This window comes from Diuraphis noxia, unplaced genomic scaffold (assembly GCF_037042655.1).
Source record: "Diuraphis noxia isolate RWA-SAM2 unplaced genomic scaffold, SU_Dnox_SAM2 contig0005, whole genome shotgun sequence".
In the NCBI taxonomy this organism is placed as follows: domain Eukaryota; kingdom Metazoa; phylum Arthropoda; class Insecta; order Hemiptera; family Aphididae; genus Diuraphis; species Diuraphis noxia.
The window spans coordinates 36,986,215-37,011,678 of record NW_028301715.1 but is presented as its reverse complement, the minus strand read 5'-3'; the positions used below and the strand labels follow the sequence as shown (position 1 = coordinate 37,011,678).

Sequence of the window (25,464 nt, the reverse complement as noted above, 5' to 3'; positions counted from 1 at the left end):
ATATTTTAAAATACTTATAATACTCCCTTAAAAATTAATATATAATAAATAGCCTATGATATGCTCTAGACAATAATCTGACCATTCATTTCACTCTAATTTTAGAAATTATTAAAATTATTATCATTATTGTGAACGAAGAATTTGCTATATCGCACATGAGTCAGAAGGATCCTCTTAGCCTAACCTAACCCACCAACATCCTCTTAATCAAAAACCAACCTTCTCTTTTAATTCTATCCCATAAGTCGAAGGATGCAAACCTATTAACTTGGTAGCTTCAGCCAAAGGGTCGAGTGACCTTTGCATTTCAAGATCCTTTCCTACGTATTCGAAATTGTTATCATACGAGGTATATCCAGAAAGTAAGTTCCGTTTTCTATTTTTATCGCGTTTACGATGTTATCTTAATTACGGTCATATCAGATTATTTCATTTACTCATTTAGAACATTTTAAAACCATTCCGTGACTAGTTAGTGTACGTATGTCACGTGGCGAGTGTTTTAAAATGGATAAACTAATAGAAAATGCCGCCACATGTGAGTTACGATCTGTGATTCGTTTTTTAAATGCAAAGAATATCAAACCAGTTGATATTCATCGTCAAATTTGTGAAGTTTATGGAGAAAATGCGACGAGTGATTCAATGGTAAGGAGATGGGTGCGACTTTTCAATGAAGGCCGTACAAATGTTCACGATGAAGAACGAACTGGGCGACCATCTTTGATTAGTGATGTTTTGGTGCAAGAAGTTCAAAAAAAAATTCATGAAAACAGAAGGTTCACCATGACGTCATTAGCAAAACATTTCCCTCAAATTTCTCGTTCTCTTCTTTATGAAATTGTGTCAATAAAATTAAATTTTCAAAAATTGTGCGCTCGTTGGGTGCCGAAAATTCTTACTGATGAGTGAAACGTCAAGGTAGTGCACTTCAGTTTTTGTCACGATACGAAGAAGAGGGAGATAACTTTTTAAGCCGTATTGTCACAGGGGACGAGACTTGGGTTTCTCATGTCACCCCTGAATCAAAACAACAAAGTATGGAGTGGAGACATACCACATCGCCATCAACGAAAAAGAGCAAACAGACACTGACTACTCGAAAAATCATGTGCACGGTGTTTTGGGACAGACAAGGAGTTTTGTTAGTGGACTTTTTACCGCGTGGTCAAACAATCAACGCAAATTCTTATTGCGAGACACTTAAAAAACTACGTAGTGCAATAAAAAATAAACGACGAGGCATGCTTAGCCGTGGCATTGTTTTCATCCACGACAATGCCCGCCCGCACACAGCAAATGTGACAAAACAACTTCTTGCAGATTTTGCATGGGAACAATTTAATCATCCGCCCTACAGTCCAGATTTGGCACCCAGTGATTTTCATCTTTTTTTACACATGAAATCATTTATGGGTGGCCAGAACTTCAACGAAGATGATGAGGTGAAAAGGGCTATTAGCGCAATTAAGGTCAGAGAACTCACTCTACTCTCGACCGGTTCGGAGTCTCGGCGGATCGACTGTTTCAGGCGCGCTTATCGCGTGTCGGTGTCGTCGATTGGCGGTTGAAAAGAGAAGTAATTGCGCGGGTTTCCGCGTCAGGTTGTCACACATTATAAATCGAATTACCTATTATTATTATTTATTTATTGCAATTTATTCAGAAATTATAAATATTGAAAAAATTACAAAATAAATCAGAAACCTATTAATTATTTATATTTAAATTAGTATTGTGCATTTAATAAATAAGTACATTTTGTTGAAAGTCAGAAAGTTGTATTTGTCAGAGGGAGCGAAATAAATTTCAGGGTAGGCGTTCGCCCCCCCCCCCCTTGAAGTATACCTGGATTCAATACTGTAGGTAATACATTTCGCGCTCAGAAATAACATAATTTGTGTCTAATTTATACGACCGCAGCACTTGGATCACATATTTTCGAGACAATATATATTTATTTGAAGTCCAAAAATTAAATTTGAGCCCTAAAATAATTCGAGTACAAACTTATCTTAAACGAAAACTTTCAGGTTAATCTTAGACGCGTGTGAACTGCAACGCTAGTTATTCAGTTACTGATAGTGATTTAAAAAAAAACTGTACGTAAACGTAATGCGATACGATTTTTGTTCAATTCTGCAGTCTGAAATTTTAAAATCTTTAATCGGTTACATCTTCTGCAATGACTTTGGCAATTGCCATAGATTATAGGTATTAATGTATGGCGCGAATAAGATAAATCCAAAGATATATATTATAATACAACTTTTTACATAAAAGTTTAATTTTTACAACTTGTTTATTGAAATAAGAAATGAGATATAATATCTATATATAACAATAATCAAAACAGTTTATTTTTTTAAATTTATTATTTTGCTTACCTATTGATTAAACCTACCTATACATGACATTTTTTTAAAGTTGAAATTATAGTATGAATAGTTTTAAGAATATTAAATATAAAATTAAATAAGAATTTAAATGTGAAAAGATGATTGAATGAACATTTTAAGATTATATGGCAGTGTGCTAAATCACTATTGTAAAATGCACACAAACATGGAGATAAACTTAAAAATTTACCACCATTATTTTGTTGACAGGCGGTAACTATATACTATACGTCCGTCATAAATACTGATTTATAAGCAGTTAACTATAATATATTATGACACAAATATACAATGTTTTTGTCAAAAGTGAATCCAACATAGGTACCTTATACGTCATTGATTATTTATAATCAATGCTTATACCTATCTATAGTAGGTACCTGCAGCCTACTTATGGGCTATGGCCTATGACAGCAATTTCACAAAGATATGGAGTATTTTACATATAAATATATAATAATATCAATGTAAAAGTAATATGATGTAATATAATATGAATAATCTATAAATATTAGGTAATAGATAATAATATATGGAATAAATTAAATCCAATTATCCAAACATACTACTTCAATTTTGTAGTCAAAAGCTGTAAAAATATATTTTTTTCAAATTTAAATTTGTTAATAGGTAATTATTAAGACACTTAAATAATAGCAGCAGTAGCTAGTGTACGCCAGACGCCAGCTAGTACAGGTATTTAAATATTAAATATAATTAAGAATAATAGGTTAGGGGTTAGGTACCTATAAGGTATATAATAAGAATTTTTAATACATTTTCTTATATTATACTATTCAATTAAAACAATTACTCATAAGACATTAATCGTGGTGTCTAGCATGTACTCTTCCCATAGTCTCATTTACTCACGCTAGAGAAAAAAAATTTTATTTTAATTCATAGTTTCATCACGTAATCACAGAATACTACGAGAAACCGGAGAAACGGACTATCTTAGTCAGTGCTACGAGAAGTAGAATAGGTTATAATAGTAACTGTCAGCTGACCTGATTGTTATTGAATGTTATCACACAATGGACTCGTACAACAGTGTACACTGACAAAGTGATAAAACATATTATAATGAAAAGTGTGAAACTAAGAATTCGTCATAAATATATATACTTCAGTGTTCAGTATAACACAACAACAGTATATAATATTATCATTATTTTCTATTAGATATTTTCATTCTATACATTTATAACTAGAATTTTAAGTTATTTATTTATTAGGTAGGTATATCATTGTTTCTTTTTTTTCTTATATATATATTTTATATAATGAAAGTTCTCTTAATTGGCTGTGGACTTACCTCTACAATAACTGCCTACCTGTTACGGACCCGCATACCAAACATTCATTTGACAATATGGGACAAAGCCAGAGGCCCAGGTGGCCGCACTTCAGTCCGTCGTGGCCCCAACGATACATTTGTCGACCTTGGTGCTCAATTTATTACCTCTGATGCATCAACATTATCAAAATACTCTGATATATATGAACCATTAATTTCCACGAAAACATTGACACCTATGAATTGCAAAATCGAAGGGATTACAGAATCAAACCACAAGCAGCATTTTATTGCTCCAAATGGTGCTAATTCATTAGTAAAATATTTTTTAAACTATGCTAATATTGATTGCACCAAATTTCAAAAGAGAGTTTCTGCAATCACATCTACAGGTCAAGTGACTTGTGTCTGTGGAAGTGAAGAGTCGTTTGATTTAATAGTTATAACAGCACCAGCACCACAAATTCTTCAAATAAATTGTCCAATGTCTCAAACGGTTCGCAATGAACTTGAAAAAGTCATCTACAGTACACGTTTTACGTACAATATGTTTTATGAAAAACCTGTACTAGAAACAGAATGGGACGTAAAATTTTTGGATGATGAAACATTCAGATATGTTTCTATAGAAAATAGAAAACGAGAACAATATAATTCACCAGATTGCATTATTTTCCATACAACCAAGGAATTTGGACAAAAACATATAGAAGAAACCAAAGAAAGTGTGTTTCCAATGTTAAATGATAAAGTACACAAATTGTTTCCAGACTGGCCATTACCTGCATCATGCAATGTTCATAAATGGTTATATTCACAAGTGACAACTCCTTACAACAACAGTCCAGGATGTATTTTACTAAATGAATCCATTCCAATTATAGCTGGTGGTGATAGTTTCACCCAGTCAACATTCAACGGTTGTATAGAATCTGCATTTAAAATTTGCGAGACTGTAGAAAATTTAAGGTCATAAACATGTATACTTTTTTTAAATTATATTTAATAACAAGAGGATGCATTTTAAGAGTTATTATTAAAAATAATTATTTGTTGAAGCAATGTTTTTTTTCTTAATCTATTTTGTAGAATCATCATTATCATCTATATTCAATTCATCTAGGTCATCATCCAGATCATCTAGATCTTCATCTACAAAAAGGTTTTCATTGATTGGGATCGTAGCTATATCAGAATCATTAAATCGATTCTGGGGTAGTCGGGTACCAGTATCATCAACTTCACTTGCTTCCGATTCTAATGTTTCTAATTGAATTTCTCTAACCTATAAAATCATAAATTATAAACATTTTATATGGAAAAATGAATAATAATGTATTTAGGTATACATATAAATGTTCAAAACATAATACTTTCATAAGTTTTAAAATAAATTAATTTTTAAGGTTTAAATAAATATTAAATTGTATGCACTGTAGCTGCAGGCCCTAAACCATGTTTATCTTGGTGAATAAATGGAGTTTATATGCCTGACGGTTGAGAAAATTTGGAAATATGAAAGCATGTTTTTACAGCTCAATTATGTTACAAGAACAGCCTCTTGATCAAGTACAATTTGAGGGAATGCTTAAGAAATAGAAATTAATAGTTCAATAGGAATTTGTCTAACTTGTTTGGTTTTTTTACTTATCTGTAAGTATGAAATATTAACTGTATAAATCAACAAATTGAATAAATGTATACCTTTTCTATTAGATTATATAGATATTAAATAGATTACTCTGTAATTGCTTTGTATTTGATTATTGAAGTACTAAAAACATTTTAGTAAGTTTTTCCAATGGTTTTTACAATATTAAATCTAAATTTAATTTACAACTTACTTTAACATTTCCATCTACTTCCTCATCTTCATCACGTATATAAGCATCAAATGCTTCTTCTCCATCATCCATTGAGTCACCAATTGCCATCTCAGGATTAAATGAGAACATTTCACGACCAGAAAGCTAAGAAATTATAATTTAGACATTTAATTAGACATTAAAAAAACAAAAAATAAATTACGAACCCCAATTTGTCTTCCAGCTTTATAGTCTGTTCGTTTCTTTTCTTCATCTTTAATTATTGCATCTTTCTTTTCTCTAACTTTACGTTTTTTCCAAGCTAAAAAGCTTTCTAAAGTTACTCTTGTAAATTTAACAGAATTTAATGCAGCTCTTTCTCTTTCTATTAAATCTTCTAATTGAATTTCATCCTTTTTGTCATCTTTTTTCTTATCCTATTTATATATATATATAATAAGTAGGTAATATAAGGACATAAATAATATTTAGATATCCTGTTATTTAATAAAAATAGTATTCTATATTATACATACAGGGTGATTCTTTTATCAAACAACACTCATTATTTAAAAAAGTATTGACTTTTTTCAATTTTTTTTTTTTTCAAAATTGTAGATTTACACTCTTCTTGAATTGTTTATTATTTTTATATTTTTCACCCTTATATTTATTATATACACCACCATCAACTTTTGATTTTCAAATGGTAACCTATACTTCAAATTTCATAATTTAATAAAGCTATTTTTTTAATTAATTATTACGTTAAAATTTTGAATTTAGCGCTAGTAGTTTATGAGTTATAGGTATTTAAAGTTTAGATTGGCAGAGTGGAGTGGTACGGGGTTACCCCGCAAAATGTTTGTCCACTACTCCGCTTGTCTAAACTTTAAATACTTATAACTCATAAACTACTAGTCCTAAATTCGATTTTTATGTATCAAAATTTTTAGAAAAATATTCTGCTTTGGAATATGAAATTAAAAAACTATGTTGCCATTCAAAAAAGTAAAAAACTTAAAAAATGATAAGGATAAAAAATATTTAAAAATATAATTTTTTAATAAAAGCGTTGGTTTTTTAACAACTTGAAACTATGTAAAACAATATTTTGAAAAAAGTCAATACTTTTATAAATAATGAGTGTTGTTTGATAAACGAATCACCCTGTATATTAAGAACCAACCTTTTTAAGAACAAACCCTGGCGGTAACGCATGTCTATAAATACAAGAGGTACCATTTGGACATGACCAGAACCATCCATATTTACTTTTTTCAACAGCTTCCAAAAAAAACATGCAAATCTAAAATAGAAAAATCACATTAAAGTTTAGTTTTATACAATATCTAAACGTTTAAGTAACTAACAATATCAGTTGTTGGATGTTTTTTATCAGTTTCTCCGTGTTTTTTGTTCACTACTTCTTTAAGCTTGTCTTCATCCCAGTTTTCCATGGTATCATTTTCTTCACCATCTCGTAGATCCACATACATACTTCTTTTTTCAGCTTTCTTTTCGGTAGCCAAATCATGAGAAAATTTACATTTTGATCCTTTAGCACACTGACCTTGTTTGAAAAATGCACATAGGACGGATTTTGGATCGGCACCTAATTTATTTGTTACGTAATAAAATCTTAAATTATTGCTGAAATTATAAATAATACAGGATATTTTTTCAAATTAATAAAGTAGATTAGGACTAGCTGGATTCTTTTTTCATATTAAAATATACATGGTACGTCTATTGATGCTATTACACAAATTAAGTTTTTAAAATTTTCAAAATAAGGTATTACCTACTAGATATTTGAAATATTAATGCTAATTTTTACTAAATAATAATGTATGAATAATGAATTGACGTTTGTAAAAAATAAAAATACCTAGATATGTTATTATCATACTAGTTATGCTTTTGTCTTTACTAACTAAAGAATTAAATATAATTTCTTATGAACCTACAAAAATAACAAGCTAAACTGTAAAAAACTATATTAAGTAGGCAAAGAATTATAGATTTTGGTTTTTGGGTTTTTTTTTATTTGACAAAACATAATATTTACAAGCTTTATTTACCAGTTATACAATAAGTAAATGCGATGGTGATTGATTGACAGGAGGAAGTCGCCCAGTGACGGCACCCCGTGGAAAGTGAATAAAGGAGATAGTAGGTCCCTACACCAGTTCTTTTTCAGACGCCATTATAGATTTTATAGGACTTAAAATAACTTTTTAACTTTAAACCAAATCTGAAGTTTTACCTTTTTCAACTTTTTGAACTGGTTTAAATATCACTCCTAATTCATCTTTAGTTTTATCATCTTTTTTCTTTTCATCCGTTTTACGCACTAATCCACCAGATTTAACTTGTTTCTCAACTTGCTGAATGAATCTTTGTTGTTTAGCCCCTTTTTTATTTTTTAGGCCAAAAGTTTTATCCTATAAGCCAAATAAGTAGGTAATTGATAAGATTTTAAACAAATGCTATACAATTTTTAGTATAGATTGAATATAAAATTGTATATCTTACTTCAATAACCCTTTCTTTTTTCTTAGCGTCGGCTTTTTTACTAGTCCCCTGAGCTTTCGGCTTGGGAGGCATTTTTTTTTTTTTTAACTTCTAAGTATTAATTAAATTAGTTTATTAAAAATAAATACATAAAAGATTTTATTCTAGTTAAAAAGTGTAGAGAAAAAAAAATTACAATATTTATAATATTTATAAACAGACATATAAAAAATCATGACAAATTTATCATGTAAAAAAATTATAATAATGAATACTGAATAGGTCTTACTTTACTTGTAAGAATAATATATCAAATTATCAAGTCTTATGAACCATAACCTTAAAAATAACAAATTATCGTGAAAATTCAGTGTGTCAAACACAATCAAAATACATAATATATAAAATATAGATAAAATACAGTATTACCAGTATTACCCTTAGATAATGTATACAATTTTTATTATTGGGGAAGAAACGAAGAACCGAGTACAAACTTACTTACAAAATATAAGTTACTATACTCTAATCCACTGAACTCTATATAGAGTTCAGTGCTGCCGATACACGCCAGCGGGGGTCTGAGTCTGACTGTCTGAGTGGTCTGACGGTTGCCGGCGGCTCAGTTGCATGCGCGAAAGTGGGAATTCTTATTTTGAATAGTTTTTTTTTTTTTTTTTTTATACCTACTACTATATCAACTAATCCAAATTAATTTGCACTATTGGCAGTTTGTTAAATTTGTCCATGGGCTCTTTAGATTTTGGTGACCCCGCGATTTAGAGTAAATGGGTAGAAATAATAATAGAAAGTCTTCTCTAGATCGTGGGTAACCCCTAATGCTGTATAGATTACTTTAGGTCCACCTAGTTTGGGAGTTTTAGGATGATGGCTGGCCTATATTTTGAGTTGCCTACCGAGATTTTCTAAACAATGGCTAGGCGACCACCGACTATATTAGTGATGTACTGAACCACTAATTGTTATTCACTATTCACTTAAAAATATACTACTATATTATTGTCTAAAACATTGAAAATTAATATGAATCTCAAAGGCTCACCTATTAAACTAATGACCCCTGTAAAATGTTTTTTTAAATAAAAATAAATAAATAACAAAATCTGACTACAATGTATGAAAGCTTTACCTGTAAGACACGTTTTTATAGTAAAAACCAGACCAGATCGAACTGAATTAATAATTATGACTTATATAGTTCATGTCATCAATCAATGTCATAATCCATTGTTCTGTAGGCTGGCGTTAATGAGCTAAATTAACACAATGAAAAACTTTTAACAATATTTAAACAAGCTGTTTAAAAATTTTAGTAGTTCTTAGAACTTAATTCTTCTCACTAAAAAAATTAAAATAAATTGCTATAAATTTATTGGCATTTTGTACTTTTTTTATGGTTTACTGGTTCTGGGATGACCAAAAAATATTTTGTCATTGGTAGAAATATTGTACATTACAAATCAAAATTTAAAACTAGCATTAAAATCAATCTGTTTTAGCAATATTTCATTCAAAAAGTTAAGAATATTTTTAAATATTATTTGAAATTAAATAAAATTAAAAAATATTATATTTGACACATGCAATAATATGCACATAAAATAACATACAATTTATGCAATACAAAACATATTATATTTCTTAAATATTGGCTAACACTTTAGTCTATAACTATTAACTTCAAAGTACACCAATTAAGTGAATACACAATATCAAAATATTATGTAAAAAATTTGATTTTTTTTAACTAAGTTATGGTAAATTTCATCACCATTCCCTTTGTTTTTTTTGCTGTACACCTGTCAGAATATAGTAAGCCTTGTCTGTTTGTCTGATGCTCATTTGCTTATGTTTTTGAAAAGTTTTGCATAAATTGTATAGTCGTTGATCCCTGGTAACAAAGTAACAATCCTTGCAACGCTTTCTTACTTTTCCAAAAACTTTGAATCCTCTAGAAGGAACTATAGTTGATCCTTTAACTGGTGGTGTTTGTAACACTGATACAATTTGAGGAGTTCTAGTTATTATTGTGGCTCTTTTGAATAAATTGCTTAAAAAATTCATTCTGAAACACAGAAAATAAAAATATTTTAAATATACATTATATTATGTATTTTATACATTGAAAAATAGGTATATAAAACTGTTTATAATTAAAATACTGAGTCGTCATCATTAACCAACCTGGATTCCTTGTTGACAATCTGCAGATTGTGAAGATTGAAGTACAAAGTAAAGAAATTGTCGAGCGATTCAAGCCAGCCCTGGACAACAATTTACATTCTTATCAATGTTTTTTTATTCTTTATCATAAATTAATATCATTGGAATATGTTGACTTAAAAAAATTGTGGAATAAAAGATAGTGACTTTTTCCATTATCAATTTATCATATTGAATGTATGTTATAAACAATATAAACTTAAATTTTAAATTTTAAATTATCTAGTAAATTTAAACTATTTCTTGGTACACCGTACTATTATAGTACTAATTTAATATAATCTAAAAAAAAAAAAATGTATGTATTTAATGTTTGAGTTTTAAAAACTTACTTGAAATATATAGTAAGGACCTAAAATCCAGAGTTCAAATATTTGTTTTAAAAACATTCAAATTTCAAGTGTTAATTGTGAAAAGTGAGTTGTTATTCTATTTATATTGTCATTATCATCTAATTTAAATGTATCCAAATAATTTTTAATTTTAGAAACTATTATATAAGTATAATGAAAATTGCCATTGAAGGCTGTGCTCATGGAGAGCTTCAGCAAATATATAATACAATAGGTTTGATTGAAAAACGTGATAACATAAAAGTAGATTTGCTAATATGCTGTGGCGATTTTCAAGCAACCCGAAATACTGAAGATCTTTTAGCAATGGCAGTACCACTTAAATATAGACAGATGTGCTCTTTTCACAAGTTAGAATTGAGATTAAATTATTTTGAAAACAAATTAAAATATTTAAATTGTTTACAGATATTATTCCGGAGAATTAGTGGCGCCAATTTTAACTATATTTATTGGTGGAAACCATGAAGCTTCCAACCATTTACAAGAGTTAAGCTATGGTGGCTGGGCAGCACCCAATATATACTATATGGGGTTGGCTGGTGTAATAAATGTTGGTGGCATTCGAATTGGAGGATTATCTGGCATTTACAAATCTAATGATTATATGCGAGGTAGATTTGAAAAGCAACCGTACACTGAACAAACAAAAAGAAGTATATATCATATTCGGCAATTGGAAATATTTCGTTTAAAACAAGTAATTATTAAATTTTATTTTTTTTACACAAGTAAATTAAATATGCTTTAAAATGCCTTAAAACAAATACGTTTATGCATTTTTATAGCTGCGACAACCAATTGACATAATGTTATCACATGATTGGCCTCAAGGAATAGAAAATTATGGAAATTTACAACAATTACTTAAATACAAACCTTTTTTTGAGTAAGCACAAAGTTTAATAAAATATTTTTTAATCATGATTCAAAAAAAAAAACAAATTTATGTTATTCATAAGTCATGACATAATAACATGTATTGTTTTAGAACAGATATTAATGAAGGGAAATTGGGTAGTAAACCTACAAGAGAATTGTTAGATGAATTAAAACCCAAATACTGGTTTTCTGCTCATCTTCATTGTAAATTTGCCGCCATAGTTAACCATACATCAGACAATAATGTAACTATATTTCTAGCAATAATAATTGTATACCATTTTTTTAAAAATATATTGCATGCACATAGGCGTGTGCAGACTTCAATTTCCAGTCGAACTTAGAACAATTTTAGTGCCTTAATACTTGAACAGTGCTCCTCTTTATTTTTTTAACACATCAGTATTATAAACCTATAAATTAGTTTATTGGTGATAGGTCTATGATCAGTATACATTCTAATATTAGTATTAGTATTTAGTATTATTCTAATATTAAACAACTGTGTTATTTATATTCACTAGAATTTAAATAATAATAATAATAAAATATTGAGTCATAATATTTTACAGTACTATGTACATTAAAAATCTAAATACAGTAGACGCCGCTTATAAGACTCACTTTGGGACCAGCACAAAGTGAGTCTTATAACCGAATGAACCTTATAGGCGAAGTGGAAAAAAAAAATTAATTACGTATTTATAAATTTTATTTTATTACATATTTTGCTTTGATTTTATTAATACATACATTAAAATAATTAAACGTTAATACATATTACATATAAAAATTATTTTTGAAAAAAATTAAATTTAAATAATTAAACGTAAATTTATATTACATATAAAAATTATTTTTGAAAAAAATTTGTAATTTTAGTTTGTTTTTTATTTTCTTCTAATATTCCGAAAATATACTGTTCGTATTCGTATTGTATATTAAAATTATTACCACGGTGATGGACAGCTCTCCTTATCACGTCTAAAGCTAACTGAGTATGTACATGTGCACGTGTACGTATGTGTATTTATGTACCCGTAATTACGATAACTGTGCAGCCACCAGATAATCAGTACACTATAATAACGATAATCGTTGCGATAAATGTGAACTTTTATCTGCGATAAAAATTATTATACGTTATTAGGTACCAACAGAAACTAGAAATAATCAACACGAATATTATTTAATTTTTCAATACCAATTTATTTCTAAATTATAACCAAAAAAGTTTGTTTTCTACTATTTATTTTACGAAATTTGAGTCTTATAACCGATTTTTTTTTAATGTATTTGGACACGTCCGGACCGTTCCAGACGATTTTGAGTCTAATAAGCGACTGAACCTTATATCCGTGAGTCTTATAAGAGGCGTCTACTGTATTATTAAATAAAGAAATACAGTAAATCAGTGGCGTCGAAGTTTTTAAAATGTGGTCGGGCAATTTTAAAACTTCGCGGCCTCAATATCCATTGGCGTAAAAAAGTATTCAAATTTGGGGTAGGGGGTGTGAAATATACATTTATTCATAATAAAAGTTATATGATGTTTATATAAAGCGGCCTACCAGCCACATTTTTAAAAAAAGAGGTCGGGCCATGGCCCGACTTCAACATAGACTTCGGTGCCACTGCAGTAAATAGTTGTTAACATACATTATTTAGGGGTAATTTACAGTATTTCATTTTTTTTTTTTTTAAGAAAAAGACAATCTTCAGTATTTAATTTGAAAAGTATTTTGTATAAGTAAATGTATAAATTTTTCTGTAAAGCTGTGCATCTACGAGTTGGTACAAGTCTTAATTTAAAATAAATAAACTAGTATCATAAACGCATTAACCTATTAATGTCTATATTTATTGTATTTGTTAAATGAATAAAATTGGTATAGTGGTACACACAAATATTTGTAATTTTATTACACTTTAATGACAAATATAATTTTCTTGATCATGAACATATTACAATATATGCATTATAATAAAATATTTACTCAAATCTTAAAATGCCCCTTAAAGATTCCAGCTGTACACGTCTATAAGTAATGTGACTAACTAACATTACATTGAGATCAGACGCGGATCCAGAAAAATTTAACAGGGGGTGCTCAAAAAAAAAAAAAAAATTGTTACACCTTAATATTTATTTAAATATTACCATTTTCTATTTGATTTATTAGTGCTAACTTTTTTTTCATAATAATTGTAATTGGTGCTTTCCGCCGTTGACGCGTGTCGTTATACACACTAGTATACTTCGAAAACAATTAACAATAATAGTTATTATTGTCATAGTGACGGCGATAACTGACGATAACGTGACTAGCCAAAATTATTATTATTATTAATTTTATTTTGAAAAATAACAAATTATATTATAATTTATAATATAAATTAATTTTGAAGGTGTCTAGATGACAGGGGGTGACTGAGCACCCATAGCCCCCCTCTGAATCCGCGTCTGATTGAGATTATTATGTATTCTAAATTTAAGACTAAACTTAAATGTCAATTAATAAACCAATAATTCAATGATTAAAAACAGATAGGATTTGAGTGTAAATTTATGATTTTATATGTATGTACCTATATTTACTTGATGATATTATCTAAATTATACATTTACAGGAAGAAATGGAAAAAAGATGTACTAAATTCTTGTCTCTTGACAAGTGTTTGCCAAAAAAAAGATTCTTACAGATTTTAGATGTACCTCATGATGATTCTAAATCAATTAATTTAATGTATGACCTGGAATGGCTTTCAATTTTGCATCTTACCAATCATTTATTAAATATTAACAGTAACATGTATTATTTACCAGGACCTTCTGCTTCAGAAAGGTTTTTATATAAATTATTAAATTCTACTAAACTTTGTATCAACATTTTTGCAATTGTATTTACTATTCATTTTTTATTTATATTTAGGTATGATTTTACTCCAACTGAAGAAGAAAAAACTGTTGTTCTTAACATGTTCTCTCATGACTTGAGAATCCCAAATAATTTTATTTCTCTTGAAAATTATAAATCTAAAACAAATCCTCAGACTACTACTTTTTGTGGAAAGTTATGTATAGACGACCCTCTTGCTTTGTTATTAGGACAGTGGTCTCGTTCTAATTTAACTGAAAATGAACCTGAAATGGATTCTACATTTTCATCATTTGTAAACTCTACTGTGTGTTCAATAAATGAAGATGAATTATTGGATAAGACATCAGAAAAAATAACAATGTCTCCATTTGTGCTACCCGAACCAAAAAATGATAGCACGTGTTCAAATAGTAATGAAAATTCATTTTTGAATAATTGCTCAAGCATAATAATGCCAAATACATCTACAGAAGAATCTCATGAAAATATTTTCCAATCACAAGGTAAATTTTATAAAATACTTAAAATAATTTATATTAAATAACTGTAATTTATTTTAGATGCCACGGTAAATAATGATATACATAATGAAGTAAATAATACAACCACTAAAACAAAATGTTTAAAAAGAAGAAATTATCAACAAACTTATGAGGATGACTGTGAATAGTATTATGTTATATTTTTAGAATTCATAATATCTTAAATGTTTATTTTCTAATATATGATTTGATATGTTTATAACAATACCAATGCATAATATAATATAATTTGGTTTAATATATTTTATTCCCAATTATATTTCTATATGGGATCAGGCCATCCTTATCATACATTTTCATAAAGCTTCATCTCCTTCACTACAGCTATTTTAGTGCCATTACCTATTCTATTTATCCATATCTTCTTTGGTATTCTCCTCTTTACTTCTAAATTTATTTCCATAGCCATTGTCATTGCGTTCAGTCTGAATTACCTCTTCACGCTATGCTACCCCACCATCTCAACCAATTCTCCCCCATTTTTTTCTACAACTCGTAAAGCTCCTGCACTAACCTTAATAAGTAGATTTCTAATCTATGCTCCCCAGAACTCCACACATCAAAATTGATTACACATAAATGATTCATGGACATTTCCTCGTCACGCGTTTTCCACCACTTCCTCGTAAGATATTTCCCCGTCCAATACGTTTCCCCATACGACATATCCCCGTCTATTATAAGTATACTCATAAATATAAAATATAAGTAGTAAAAAAACAAAAAATTACCATAAAATATTTTAATGTTGTAGTTCTAAATTATGAGCGATTCCAATTATTAAGTACTCATTTAGATCACGTTCATCATTATGTAGACACAATATTTTCTATACGTCTACATTTCGCTATTTTATTGTTATATGTTTTCGACTAATATTTTTCGTTATCGGTGTAAAATCCAAATGATTCGTCGATAAACTAATATAAATAAACTAAATTTGATAAATTAATGTCTCGACAGCTTTTTGTAGACAATGAAGAGTTATTAATCCATTTAAATCATTTAATTGATTATTTTGAAGAGACTTGGATTAGGAGACCAATATCACCAATATCAATATTTGATTTGAAATTGTGGAACCAATATGATGCTACACTAGCAGGTTTACCAAAAACAAACAATAATATTGAAGGTTGGCATAGAGCATTCTCGTCTTTGTTAGCTGCGGCTCATCCTACTATATGGTGACTTATTGAGGTTCTTAAAAAAGAACGACATTTAACTGAAGTAAAAATTAATCAATTTATTGCTGGACAGGAACCTTCAGCAAAAAAGAAAAAATATCGAGATATTGCTAGGCGTATAGAAAATATTACATATTATGATGAACGTGATCTAGATGAGTACTTAATTGGAATCGCTCATAATTTAGAACTACAACATTAAAATATTTTATGATAATTTTTTTGTATTTTTATTACTTATATTTTATCAGTGGCGTATTTTGGGGGGGTGTCCTCCATGTCTTGACACCCCCTGACATTTAAAAAAAAGTCCTAATATATTGGACATTAGTGTTGTCACTTATTTTATAGTATCTATACTATTTTTATCAAATGTAAAACTTCTTGTCAATTCCTAACATATTAATTTGTTAAAAAATTAATTCAATGTCTTTTTACATTAGTAAATAATACTAAAAATTTTGTTTGTGAGGTTCAATAAATGTTGACACCCCCCGAGAAATCACCCAAAATACGCCACTGTATTTTATTAATTATATTACACATATTATTATATTTTCACGATCTCGGTATAGTTTGAATATTTCAGAAATAAATACAATATGGACGGGGAAATGTCAGACGGGGAAGTGACCAGATACCCACATAAATACCTGATTTCTGATATCATACTAAAAAACGACCATTCTTTTAAATTCTCTTGAATCTAATCACCTCATGGCTTACATATTAAAATCCTCCATGCTCTGCCGGCTGCCCCATCAATTTCGCGATTAGTACCTCTATAATGAAGCACAGATTCCATTTGCTTCTATTCTACTCCTAATTATCCCTTAACTTGAAACCAAAATATTTTTTCCGAATTTGGTTTCAGATATCCGTGTAGGACATAGGTATTTATTTTTTCGAGTTCTTTTTTGGTTTTGAATATACGCTATTATTTTCCAATTTAAATTTCGGTTTTGATGACCAGTATTGATTCATTTCGTTTTTGTTTTAAGTTTCAATGTTAAGTGTTAACTTCGGTTTAATTAATCGATAGATGCCCGGTATTCATGGCTAGTAATCTCGCCCAATGTAGACTTGTGTAAATTTACATTGTCAACTACGCAAAAATGTCCTAACTTTTTTCATTCCGATTCGTTCATTTGATGAAAGCGATCTACTTTTAAAGATTTTTAACTTTTGTACATACCTACCTAAGCTTTTTCTCACTATTAACCTGACTATAATTGAAATTTACTTTGTGTTCCATTTGTTCCAATTGTTGATTTTTTCATATCCAGCGAGTGCAAGGTTGTATAAGTATAATATGATGGGTGGTTGAGGGTTCGACCCCCCCACCCCGGAAATATTTTATAGTTAATAAATTTAATTTATATGTTAGTTGGTAGTTGAGCTGGTATGTATTATAGCCGTAAATGTACTATTGAATAATAAATTTATACTAGTACTTATATATTATAATTAATGGCAATACATAATATATTTCATATAATTTATAAATTAGGTATTATTATAGTATAATAATATCACGATATTAATTTATTATTAAGCAACCCAATAATTATTTCCAAAGTTCCAGCACTCCTCATCTGGCCATTTTAATAATAATAATCTTTTATAATTTTCACCTGCTCCAATTCCTCTAGCCAGTCGACTTCTGGGATTAACATTATTAGTTATCAATTTGTGAAAACTATAATATATGTATCTGGTTATTATCTGCGTAATAGGTATGTTAACAATTTTAGTATTCCTTAATATTGGGCTGTATTTTTGAAGATATAAGTTGTTTTCATATATTCAAAATTTAACCCATTTCAAAGCCGTTTTTCCCCATATCACAAATTAATAACCATAAACTAGGTAGCTACTTTCGATTTTTAAAAATATCAATAAAAAACGTTAAACATTTTTTGAAATTTATTTTTAGACTGCGGTATAAGAAGAAAGCTTCAAACTATTAGTTATATATATGTATATATTAGTAATGTATCATTAAAAAAACGGCACTCAATATCTGTTTCGTATTTTCAATTAGAGCAGATGATTTTCGATTTCATTAATGCATGCATAGTATAAGTACATTGTACATATTACATAGGTATACCACTATATATAATATCAGTGGGTCAGCCATCAGGGTGTGTGGTTACACCCTTCAATTTCAAAAGAGTAGGAAACTTTAGTATAAAATAACTATTAACAAATATATAAAAAAATTTGATTTTGAAAATTCGATTAGATTTGTTAATCGGTCTTCATTTACATTCACAAAAAATAACGCAAAATTATAAGTTATTGAGAAAAAAAAAATATGAAAATAATATTACGGCAGAAACCAACCAATTGATAGGATGATGCGCCTTGGCAATGAGCACCCTCACTTGTTTATTAGATATCAATAAATATTGTATTATTACTATTTTTTTTTTATATATAAAAGTTTATTAAGGCTTCAACAACACAGATTTTTAGCCCACTTTAATCAAAATGTATACAAGAAAAAGAAAGGAATATATATTATATATGTTATGTATACATTAAATTTTAGAATACATTTTACTACATTATTAAAGTTATTATTTACAATGGGTATTTAGTGTTTATATTAATTATTATTACTATTATGTACCTAAAAATGTAAATATTTATGTCTCACTATATATATTATATCATGTGTTTGTATTATTACTATTGTCTCCATAAAATTTCTATTTTTTTGTACATTATATTGGGTCACAGCCCGTAATAAAAAAAAATAATAATTATGTAACTATCTAATTATTTTAGTTATACAAATAGGTATTCGTAAATCGTATGACTGTATATACTATACGCGTTTCGGCGATCATTCTAAAATTAATACCTATTATGGTGTATTGGAGGGTATACCCAGGTATACACGCGTATACCTTCAAAAAAATTGTATTGAATTACCAATTGTCTTATAATCGTTAGAAAAAATGTATAAGATTCATTTTTTTTACCTCATACATGGCAAACAGAACGAAATAATGAGATAAAAAGTAAGTTCTAACTCCATCTTATCCTATTGCATGGCGTAAATATGTCTAACAACCTTTTTTTTTTTGAGGGGGAGGGGTAGATAAATCAATTTAAATATAAAGACGCGATGGTATACCCCACGATCCACCATAAGTTAATTTTATGTTTGGTGAGAAATTTATTTTTGAGAGAGAGAGAGAGAGGAGGATTAAGCTCCCCACCACTCTCCACTCAATATACGTTTGTGCGCTGAGCGTACCTATACCCTGGAAAAAAATTACGAATACATCACTGATTTATAGGTATACATATGTATGTACTCATCAGAGACTGTGTTATATTACATGTAGGCAGGTATACGTCGTACGCGACGGTTAATGGTGATAATAAACCATTTTTTTTCCTGACTTAAAATAATCCCAATAATTGTCATGCTAAAATAATGCTACACCACTCTTTGTACCTACCTATAAGTAATTGAATGTAAATGTTACTTTTCAAAGAATGCGGATTCCAACTCAACGAATCCAAATCCATCCACTGCAGCACATTCACTCTCAGACTACGGAAAAGATTTAATCTATTCTGTGCTCAGACAAATAAGCTGCCCCTCTATCACACTTAACAACCAACCTCTCCCGACCGCTCAAAATGTTCATTATCTAGGTTTATACATTATACCTATAGATCACCGACTAACGTGTGCTGCCCACATACGTAACAAACGACTAGTATCTACTCAATAGTCGTCAAAGACAGGCAAGACAGCTTCGTCTTCTCCTTTCTTCCAAATAACTAATAAGTCACACTACATAATAAAATCCTTATGTATAAAGCACTCCTCAAACCTATCTGGTCCTATAGGGAATTCTACTCGGGAGATCAGCCAAACGCTCTAATATAATAATCCAAATATTTCAATCTAAAGATTATCCTGAAGCAATCAACGAAACTTAAAAAATGATTTCTATGGTAAAAACACCACCAATTATATCACTTATTGGATTAAAATGAAAGATTTTTTTTTTCATCTCTCAAAAGAGTAAAAATATATTTACGAACCCTCTGGGGGACGAAAGATTAAATTTTAAATGATCTAATGATTATTGCAGTTTAGAAAGAAGCATAAGTAATATTGATTTACCAGTGGGCGTTTTCTAAAATTATTTTGTCGGACCAAATAGACCATAGTAAAATGAATAGGATGCTAATAGTTAAATTACGTTAAAAAAAAAAACTTCACTAAAATATCTCCATACTTATATTTTGAATTAAGGCTACTGACTTTCCAAATAATTAACATATTATTACATATAGGTGCTGTATTATACTAAAGTCAATATGTTAATATATTATATATTTATATTCACAATCCACTTTGGTACTTAATAAAAACCTATAAACATAAATTATAGATTATAGAACAGAACAATTATTATAGGTACTTGTAGATTATCGATACGGGGACGGGTGGCAGAATTGTGATGATTCATCACTGATGAAGTGATGAACAGTTCCCACCCGTTCTTGGTTTTTGAACAGGAAAAAAAAAGAAGGTACTTGTAGATTATTACAACCATATTGCATAGGCCTATAAGTTAATGATTTTATGTCTATACTGACTATTCTCTCTAGAGTATAGAAAAATTATATATAATACGTGTTATTTAGTGTTTAGTGTCGACTGTCGAGTACTAGAGTTAGAGTAGTTGACTCGTTGACTGTCGACGTCTCGACGATTACAAATAAGTCAGAGTGGGTTAAAAAAAAATTGTTATCGTTTTATCAGCGACGTTTCCGGTATGGTGTTATCACTGACATATACTCGTATTCCCGTATCAAGTATTAGCACAGTATTAGCTATCAACGATATTTTATTTAGTTATTTTTGAAAAATGTAGTAAATAATTCAGTATTTTTTTGTACATACAATTTTTTTTCACCTCTGCATTTACATTTTATTTCGTGACATCGCGTTCAACGTGATATTATAGTTTCTTTTATATTCAAACCCGTCAAGAGCTATGTGGAAATCCAGTAATTGGGCTAGTTTGTTCCCCAATATCACATCGTTTGTCGTATTTGTCTTGTACATATTGCTGTCAATGAACCACGGTAAAAATGCAGATTCTATTACTTAAATAAAATTGTCCATAATTCATAGACTAATTCATAAATTTAAATAATCTGATTGTATATAATTTAGAATATTATGTTAAAAAAAAAAATAATAATTGAATATACTGTTTTTTTCGCGGGGACAAAGGCACTATTTTGTTTTAATTAAAATATTTAAAATTATAATCGATTTCACAAAAGACCCTCCACGCAGAGTAAGCCAAAATAAAGATGTTACATACATGTTTGTTACATTTATACAATATAAAAATAATATATACAGGGTGTAACAGATAGAACTGACTTTTAGAATGACTTTTGTTCTAATTAATATTTTTTTAATATTTTTTTTGTTTATTATTAAGAAACCCTTGCGCTACACGTACAAAATAAAAAAAATTTTCATTTTTATAATAGTACAAATAAAAAAATTTAAATTTGTCTAAATTTTTGTTGGAAAAATTCAAAATAGTCAATTTGTAAATTTAATTAAAAGAAATATTTTGATGGCAAAAATATTTATCTAAATCAATTAGTTTATTTTTTAGAATTTTTTAAAATATCAATATTTTTTTGCATAAATTACTTTGGAGCGTTATAGCTTCTTTCAAATATTATTTTCAATATTATTTCTGAAATGAGTATATTCCTTAAATTAGTTATTAATTATATAATTTTCACAATTTTTGTTGTACGTTTAATTAGCATAATTTTTTTTTTTTAGTCAGTTCTATCTGATACACCCTGTATACTAACTTAGGTACAATTTATTATAATATTATTTTAATAATTATTACATTTACCTAGTTAAGTATAAAATTATAATTCACAACTATGTATATATTTTTAATAGAACTCATTAAAAAATATAATATTCTTGATCCTTGAGACCATTAACAGTCACATTAGGGAAACTACTATGTTATGCTTAAGCCTCTATCTACCACTGGATATAAATAATAAACATATTAAATTTGAGTTGTAATAGTTCTAAAAATTTATTTTTTATTTTGCAGGATTATTAGTAAAATTATCTCAAGATAAAGGCACTTATAACTATAACGTTGTCTCAGTAATTATTTTAACCGAAGTTACAAAATTAGTTATATCCCTTTTTTTGTTTTGTAAAGAGTAAGTAAAATTTTTAAAATACCTAATATAATTTATATTTACTTAAAAAAAAAAAATAACAATTGATTAATATTATTAATAGTTTTAAAATTGGTTTAACAAACAGGTTTTCAGTTAGGTAAGTTTAATTATAATTCATTGTCATTTATAGTAACAGGTTTATTGTAAATGATTTATCTATAATATGAAAATCTATTGAAAAAATAGAGTAGTTAATATTTCCAGGTACCTACTCTGCAGCATGATATAATAAACTAGTTTATTATATTATGTTCTGTAGGATAGTTAATCACATTTAATGTTAAAATCCCTAAAAAATCTATTTAAATTGAATGAAAATAATAAATAATTAAATTTTATGATATTTTCTATTGTACTTAAAATTTCTTTGTATTAGATAGTAGTAGAAACAATGTTTTTGGCAATAATCACGAATTGATATTATTATAAAACTACCTAATAACACTAACTGATTTTAAATATCTTGCTAATGGATCTACACTTATGGATTTTTTTTTTTATCATTATGGTTCTAATAGTGGTTTTGAAAAAAACGAGTTCCTCCATTTACCACCTAAATTTGCAGATATTGAGTAGCAATTCTAGTATCAGTTATTCCCAATTTAATTAGTATTTATTTTTCTTTACAGCCATCCCTTTAAAAACATTATCGATCAGACTAGAGAAAACTATACAGGTCAGTAGTACCTACTTACAGATTTAAATTAAAATATTTTGTTTTTTAAATTTATATGCATACTTTAATACTTATGTATGTATATTTGGATATTTTATTATCAGTACTCTTTCTCTACATGGTACCGGCACTTCTCTACTGCCTGTATAATAATTTGGCATTTGTGAACCTATCAATATTCGACCCGACTACATATTTTATTCTTCTTCAGCTACGGGTCATACTTACTGGTATTGTATATCAATGTTTGTTTAAAAAGGATCTCAGCAAAATTCAATGGCTATCTTTAGTCCTTTTAACGATTGGATGCATGATAAAAGAGTTAAAAATGGAGGGCAATATTCAACAACAGTCTTATGGTTTTTTTATCAGTATATTGTTGATGTTGACTCAAATACTTTGCTCGTGTTTAGCTGGTGTCTACAATGAATATTTACTCAAAAAAGGCCAGGGTGTAAATGTTAATGTTTATGTGCAAAACATATATATGTACACTGATTCAATACTTTGTAATATATTACTGTGGATAACATTTAAACATAATGAAACAGAAAGTGATACCTCTGTAACAAACATTTTTAAAAACTATATGGTATGAGATTTATTATATTATTGTACATTTTTCATACTTTTAATTTATTTAAACAATTGCTTTTTTAGGCCATGTATATTGTAATGAATAATGCCATGTATGGTGTTGTCACTAGTTTACTACTACACAGTTTAAATTCAATCATTAAGGTTTTTGCCACAGCAATTGAACTAGTCCTTATTGCAGTATTATCATGGGTAATTCTAGGATACCCAATCACTTTACAGACTGTGTCAGCTGTATGTATTGTTTCGTGTTCTGTGGTTATTTATGCCAAACATCCTATTACAAAAAGTTTACCACCAGATACTAATAGTAATAAAAATTTGATAAATATTTAAAACTTAATTAAATAAATAATTATTCATCTAAAATATTATATGTATTTACTTACTTAATTTTTATTCTCCAAAATTAATGTATACACATAATTTTTATGGTAATTTTAAATTTTGTATCAATATTATTATTATTATTATTTCTCAATACCTAAATACGTAACTATTAACTAATTATATTAATTTAATTTATTTGAAATCCTAAACATTTGTATTATATTGCCTAATAATTTCTATTTTTTTATTTGTAAAAGGAAGGATTTTAATCCTCTAAAATGAACTAAGTCACTATACCAATGTATTATGTATTCTATTGTAATCAAATTAACTTATATATTATGATTCTGATTTCTATCAAACCCATCGTTTTTTGGGCTAGTCCTGTAAATATAAATAAATTAAAAATATATTGTGATAACTTATCATAGCTTTAGTTAATAAACAAGTTTTTTTATTTTATAAATGAGTTAGCTACCTAAATCATTTTTATTAGTTACCAGTATAATATAGTCAGACAAATGTAATTTATTTTTATTGTATTAATAAACGATAGTATGTATTATGGAAATATTTTATTTAATTATAAATACTACACTCAGTTGTTATATATTACCTATTAGGTTAGAAACCACTTATCTTATTTATTACCTATTAGGTTAGAAACCACTTATCTTATTTAGTATATATTTCTTAATTTTGCAGTTGTGTTAAATACTATAACATATTAATTTTTACCTAAGTATTACTTGTTACTTCACTTATGTATAATGATTAGCAACTATTTATTTAATATCCGGTATTAATTATGAAAAGTAGATGTTTAAAAAAAAAAAAAACTGTGAAAAATTATAATAGAATATTATAAGAAATAATGTATTTCAAAAAATATAGTTTTAAGCTATTCAAAATTTGAATAAAAATTAATCATTACTGCTGACAATATAAAAGTAAATGAACATTTTGTCATAAGACATCAGCACATATGAATTTCGGAAAATGCTTTCTTTGTGCACACTCAGGGGCATCATTTGGGGGGGTGACAGGGTGTGCGGTTGCACCCCTTACTTTTAGAATGTTACAATAATTCCAGGCCAATGCCTGCGCCTTGCTGAAGCCTAAAATAATGCACGAGCCACGAATGCACAATTATTTATATGATTGAAATCAAATTGTAATAACCGGTCTATAATGTATGGAAATAATTGAATGCAGGATAATATACATATACGTATGTATATCTATTTTTATATGGCCTGGTGAAATTTAAAAATGGCCTGCTTGAAACTTCGCACACCCGAAAAAAAACCTGAAATGCACACTTTTATTGTGGTACCGTGAAAATCGCAAGCCTTAAGCTATTATTGTTTAGGTTCTATCTACGTTGAAAGTCCAGTCCAATTTTCTGCAGAAAACGTTCGATGATAATAAAATTCAATGGTTGTAACACAGAATAGATGAAATA

General features: G+C 28.2%; 5 protein-coding genes across 5 annotated transcripts; 3 read left to right on the top strand and 2 right to left on the bottom strand.

Annotated features, from left to right (window-relative positions):
- Window positions 1–3,940: 3,940 nt before the first annotated feature.
- Window positions 3,941–4,678, top strand: LOC107168502 (renalase-like). Its single transcript, XM_015517936.2, has one exon. It carries the CDS (start codon window positions 3,941–3,943, stop codon window positions 4,676–4,678), a length of 738 nt encoding a protein of 245 aa, XP_015373422.2.
- Window positions 4,679–4,685: 7 nt separating this feature from the next.
- Window positions 4,686–8,315, bottom strand: LOC107168503 (zinc finger CCCH domain-containing protein 15 homolog). The gene is made up of 7 exons (XM_015517938.2): window positions 8,046–8,315; window positions 7,777–7,954; window positions 6,881–7,122; window positions 6,697–6,816; window positions 5,735–5,944; window positions 5,547–5,672; window positions 4,686–4,987 (listed from the first exon to the last, which is right to left on the bottom strand). Exons 1-7 carry the CDS (start codon window positions 8,115–8,117, stop codon window positions 4,781–4,783), a joined length of 1,155 nt encoding a protein of 384 aa, XP_015373424.1. The 5' UTR covers window positions 8,118–8,315; the 3' UTR covers window positions 4,686–4,780.
- Window positions 8,316–9,657: 1,342 nt separating this feature from the next.
- On the bottom strand, window positions 9,658–10,385 carry mRpL36 (mitochondrial ribosomal protein L36). Its single transcript, XM_015517945.2, has 2 exons — window positions 10,230–10,385; window positions 9,658–10,110 (listed from the first exon to the last, which is right to left on the bottom strand). The coding sequence occupies exon 2, from the start codon at window positions 10,107–10,109 to the stop codon at window positions 9,813–9,815; it is 297 nt and encodes a 98-aa protein (XP_015373431.1). The 5' UTR covers window position 10,110; window positions 10,230–10,385; the 3' UTR covers window positions 9,658–9,812.
- An 82-nt stretch (window positions 10,386–10,467) lies between these two features.
- Window positions 10,468–15,169, top strand: ldbr (lariat debranching enzyme). The gene is made up of 8 exons (XM_089229847.1): window positions 10,468–10,684; window positions 10,756–10,971; window positions 11,030–11,321; window positions 11,410–11,510; window positions 11,613–11,748; window positions 14,135–14,349; window positions 14,437–14,888; window positions 14,946–15,169. Exons 2-8 carry the CDS (start codon window positions 10,775–10,777, stop codon window positions 15,053–15,055), a joined length of 1,503 nt encoding a protein of 500 aa, XP_089085973.1. The 5' UTR covers window positions 10,468–10,684; window positions 10,756–10,774; the 3' UTR covers window positions 15,056–15,169.
- A 5,790-nt stretch (window positions 15,170–20,959) lies between these two features.
- Window positions 20,960–24,570, top strand: senju (UDP-galactose transporter senju). The gene is made up of 5 exons (XM_089229849.1): window positions 20,960–21,241; window positions 22,261–22,375; window positions 23,026–23,072; window positions 23,177–23,664; window positions 23,733–24,570. Exons 1-5 carry the CDS (start codon window positions 21,151–21,153, stop codon window positions 24,003–24,005), a joined length of 1,014 nt encoding a protein of 337 aa, XP_089085975.1. The 5' UTR covers window positions 20,960–21,150; the 3' UTR covers window positions 24,006–24,570.
- Window positions 24,571–25,464: the final 894 nt, after the last annotated feature.

Bases quoted from the DNA above. Each gene is read 5' to 3' on its own strand.
- LOC107168502 (XM_015517936.2), top strand. From the start codon at position 3,941: ATGAATTGCAAAATCGAAGGGATTACAGAATCAAACCACAAGCAGCAT.
- LOC107168503 (XM_015517938.2), bottom strand. From the start codon at position 8,117: ATGCCTCCCAAGCCGAAAGCTCAGGGGACTAGTAAAAAAGCCGACGCT. The intron at 5,945-6,696 runs GTTGGTTCTTAA...ATATATAAATAG, and splicing joins CAGGGTTTGTTCTTAAAAAG to GATAAGAAAAAAGATGACAA. The intron at 5,673-5,734 runs GTTCGTAATTTA...ATAATTTCTTAG, and splicing joins AAGCTGGAAGACAAATTGGG to CTTTCTGGTCGTGAAATGTT.
- mRpL36 (XM_015517945.2), bottom strand. From the start codon at position 10,109: ATGAATTTTTTAAGCAATTTATTCAAAAGAGCCACAATAATAACTAGA.
- ldbr (XM_089229847.1), top strand. From the start codon at position 10,775: ATGAAAATTGCCATTGAAGGCTGTGCTCATGGAGAGCTTCAGCAAATA. The intron at 11,322-11,409 runs GTAATTATTAAA...GCATTTTTATAG, and splicing joins AAATATTTCGTTTAAAACAA to CTGCGACAACCAATTGACAT. The intron at 14,889-14,945 runs GTAAATTTTATA...AATTTATTTTAG, and splicing joins AAATATTTTCCAATCACAAG to ATGCCACGGTAAATAATGAT.
- senju (XM_089229849.1), top strand. From the start codon at position 21,151: ATGTGGAAATCCAGTAATTGGGCTAGTTTGTTCCCCAATATCACATCG. The intron at 23,073-23,176 runs GTCAGTAGTACC...TTTTATTATCAG, and splicing joins GACTAGAGAAAACTATACAG to TACTCTTTCTCTACATGGTA. The intron at 23,665-23,732 runs GTATGAGATTTA...TTGCTTTTTTAG, and splicing joins ACATTTTTAAAAACTATATG to GCCATGTATATTGTAATGAA.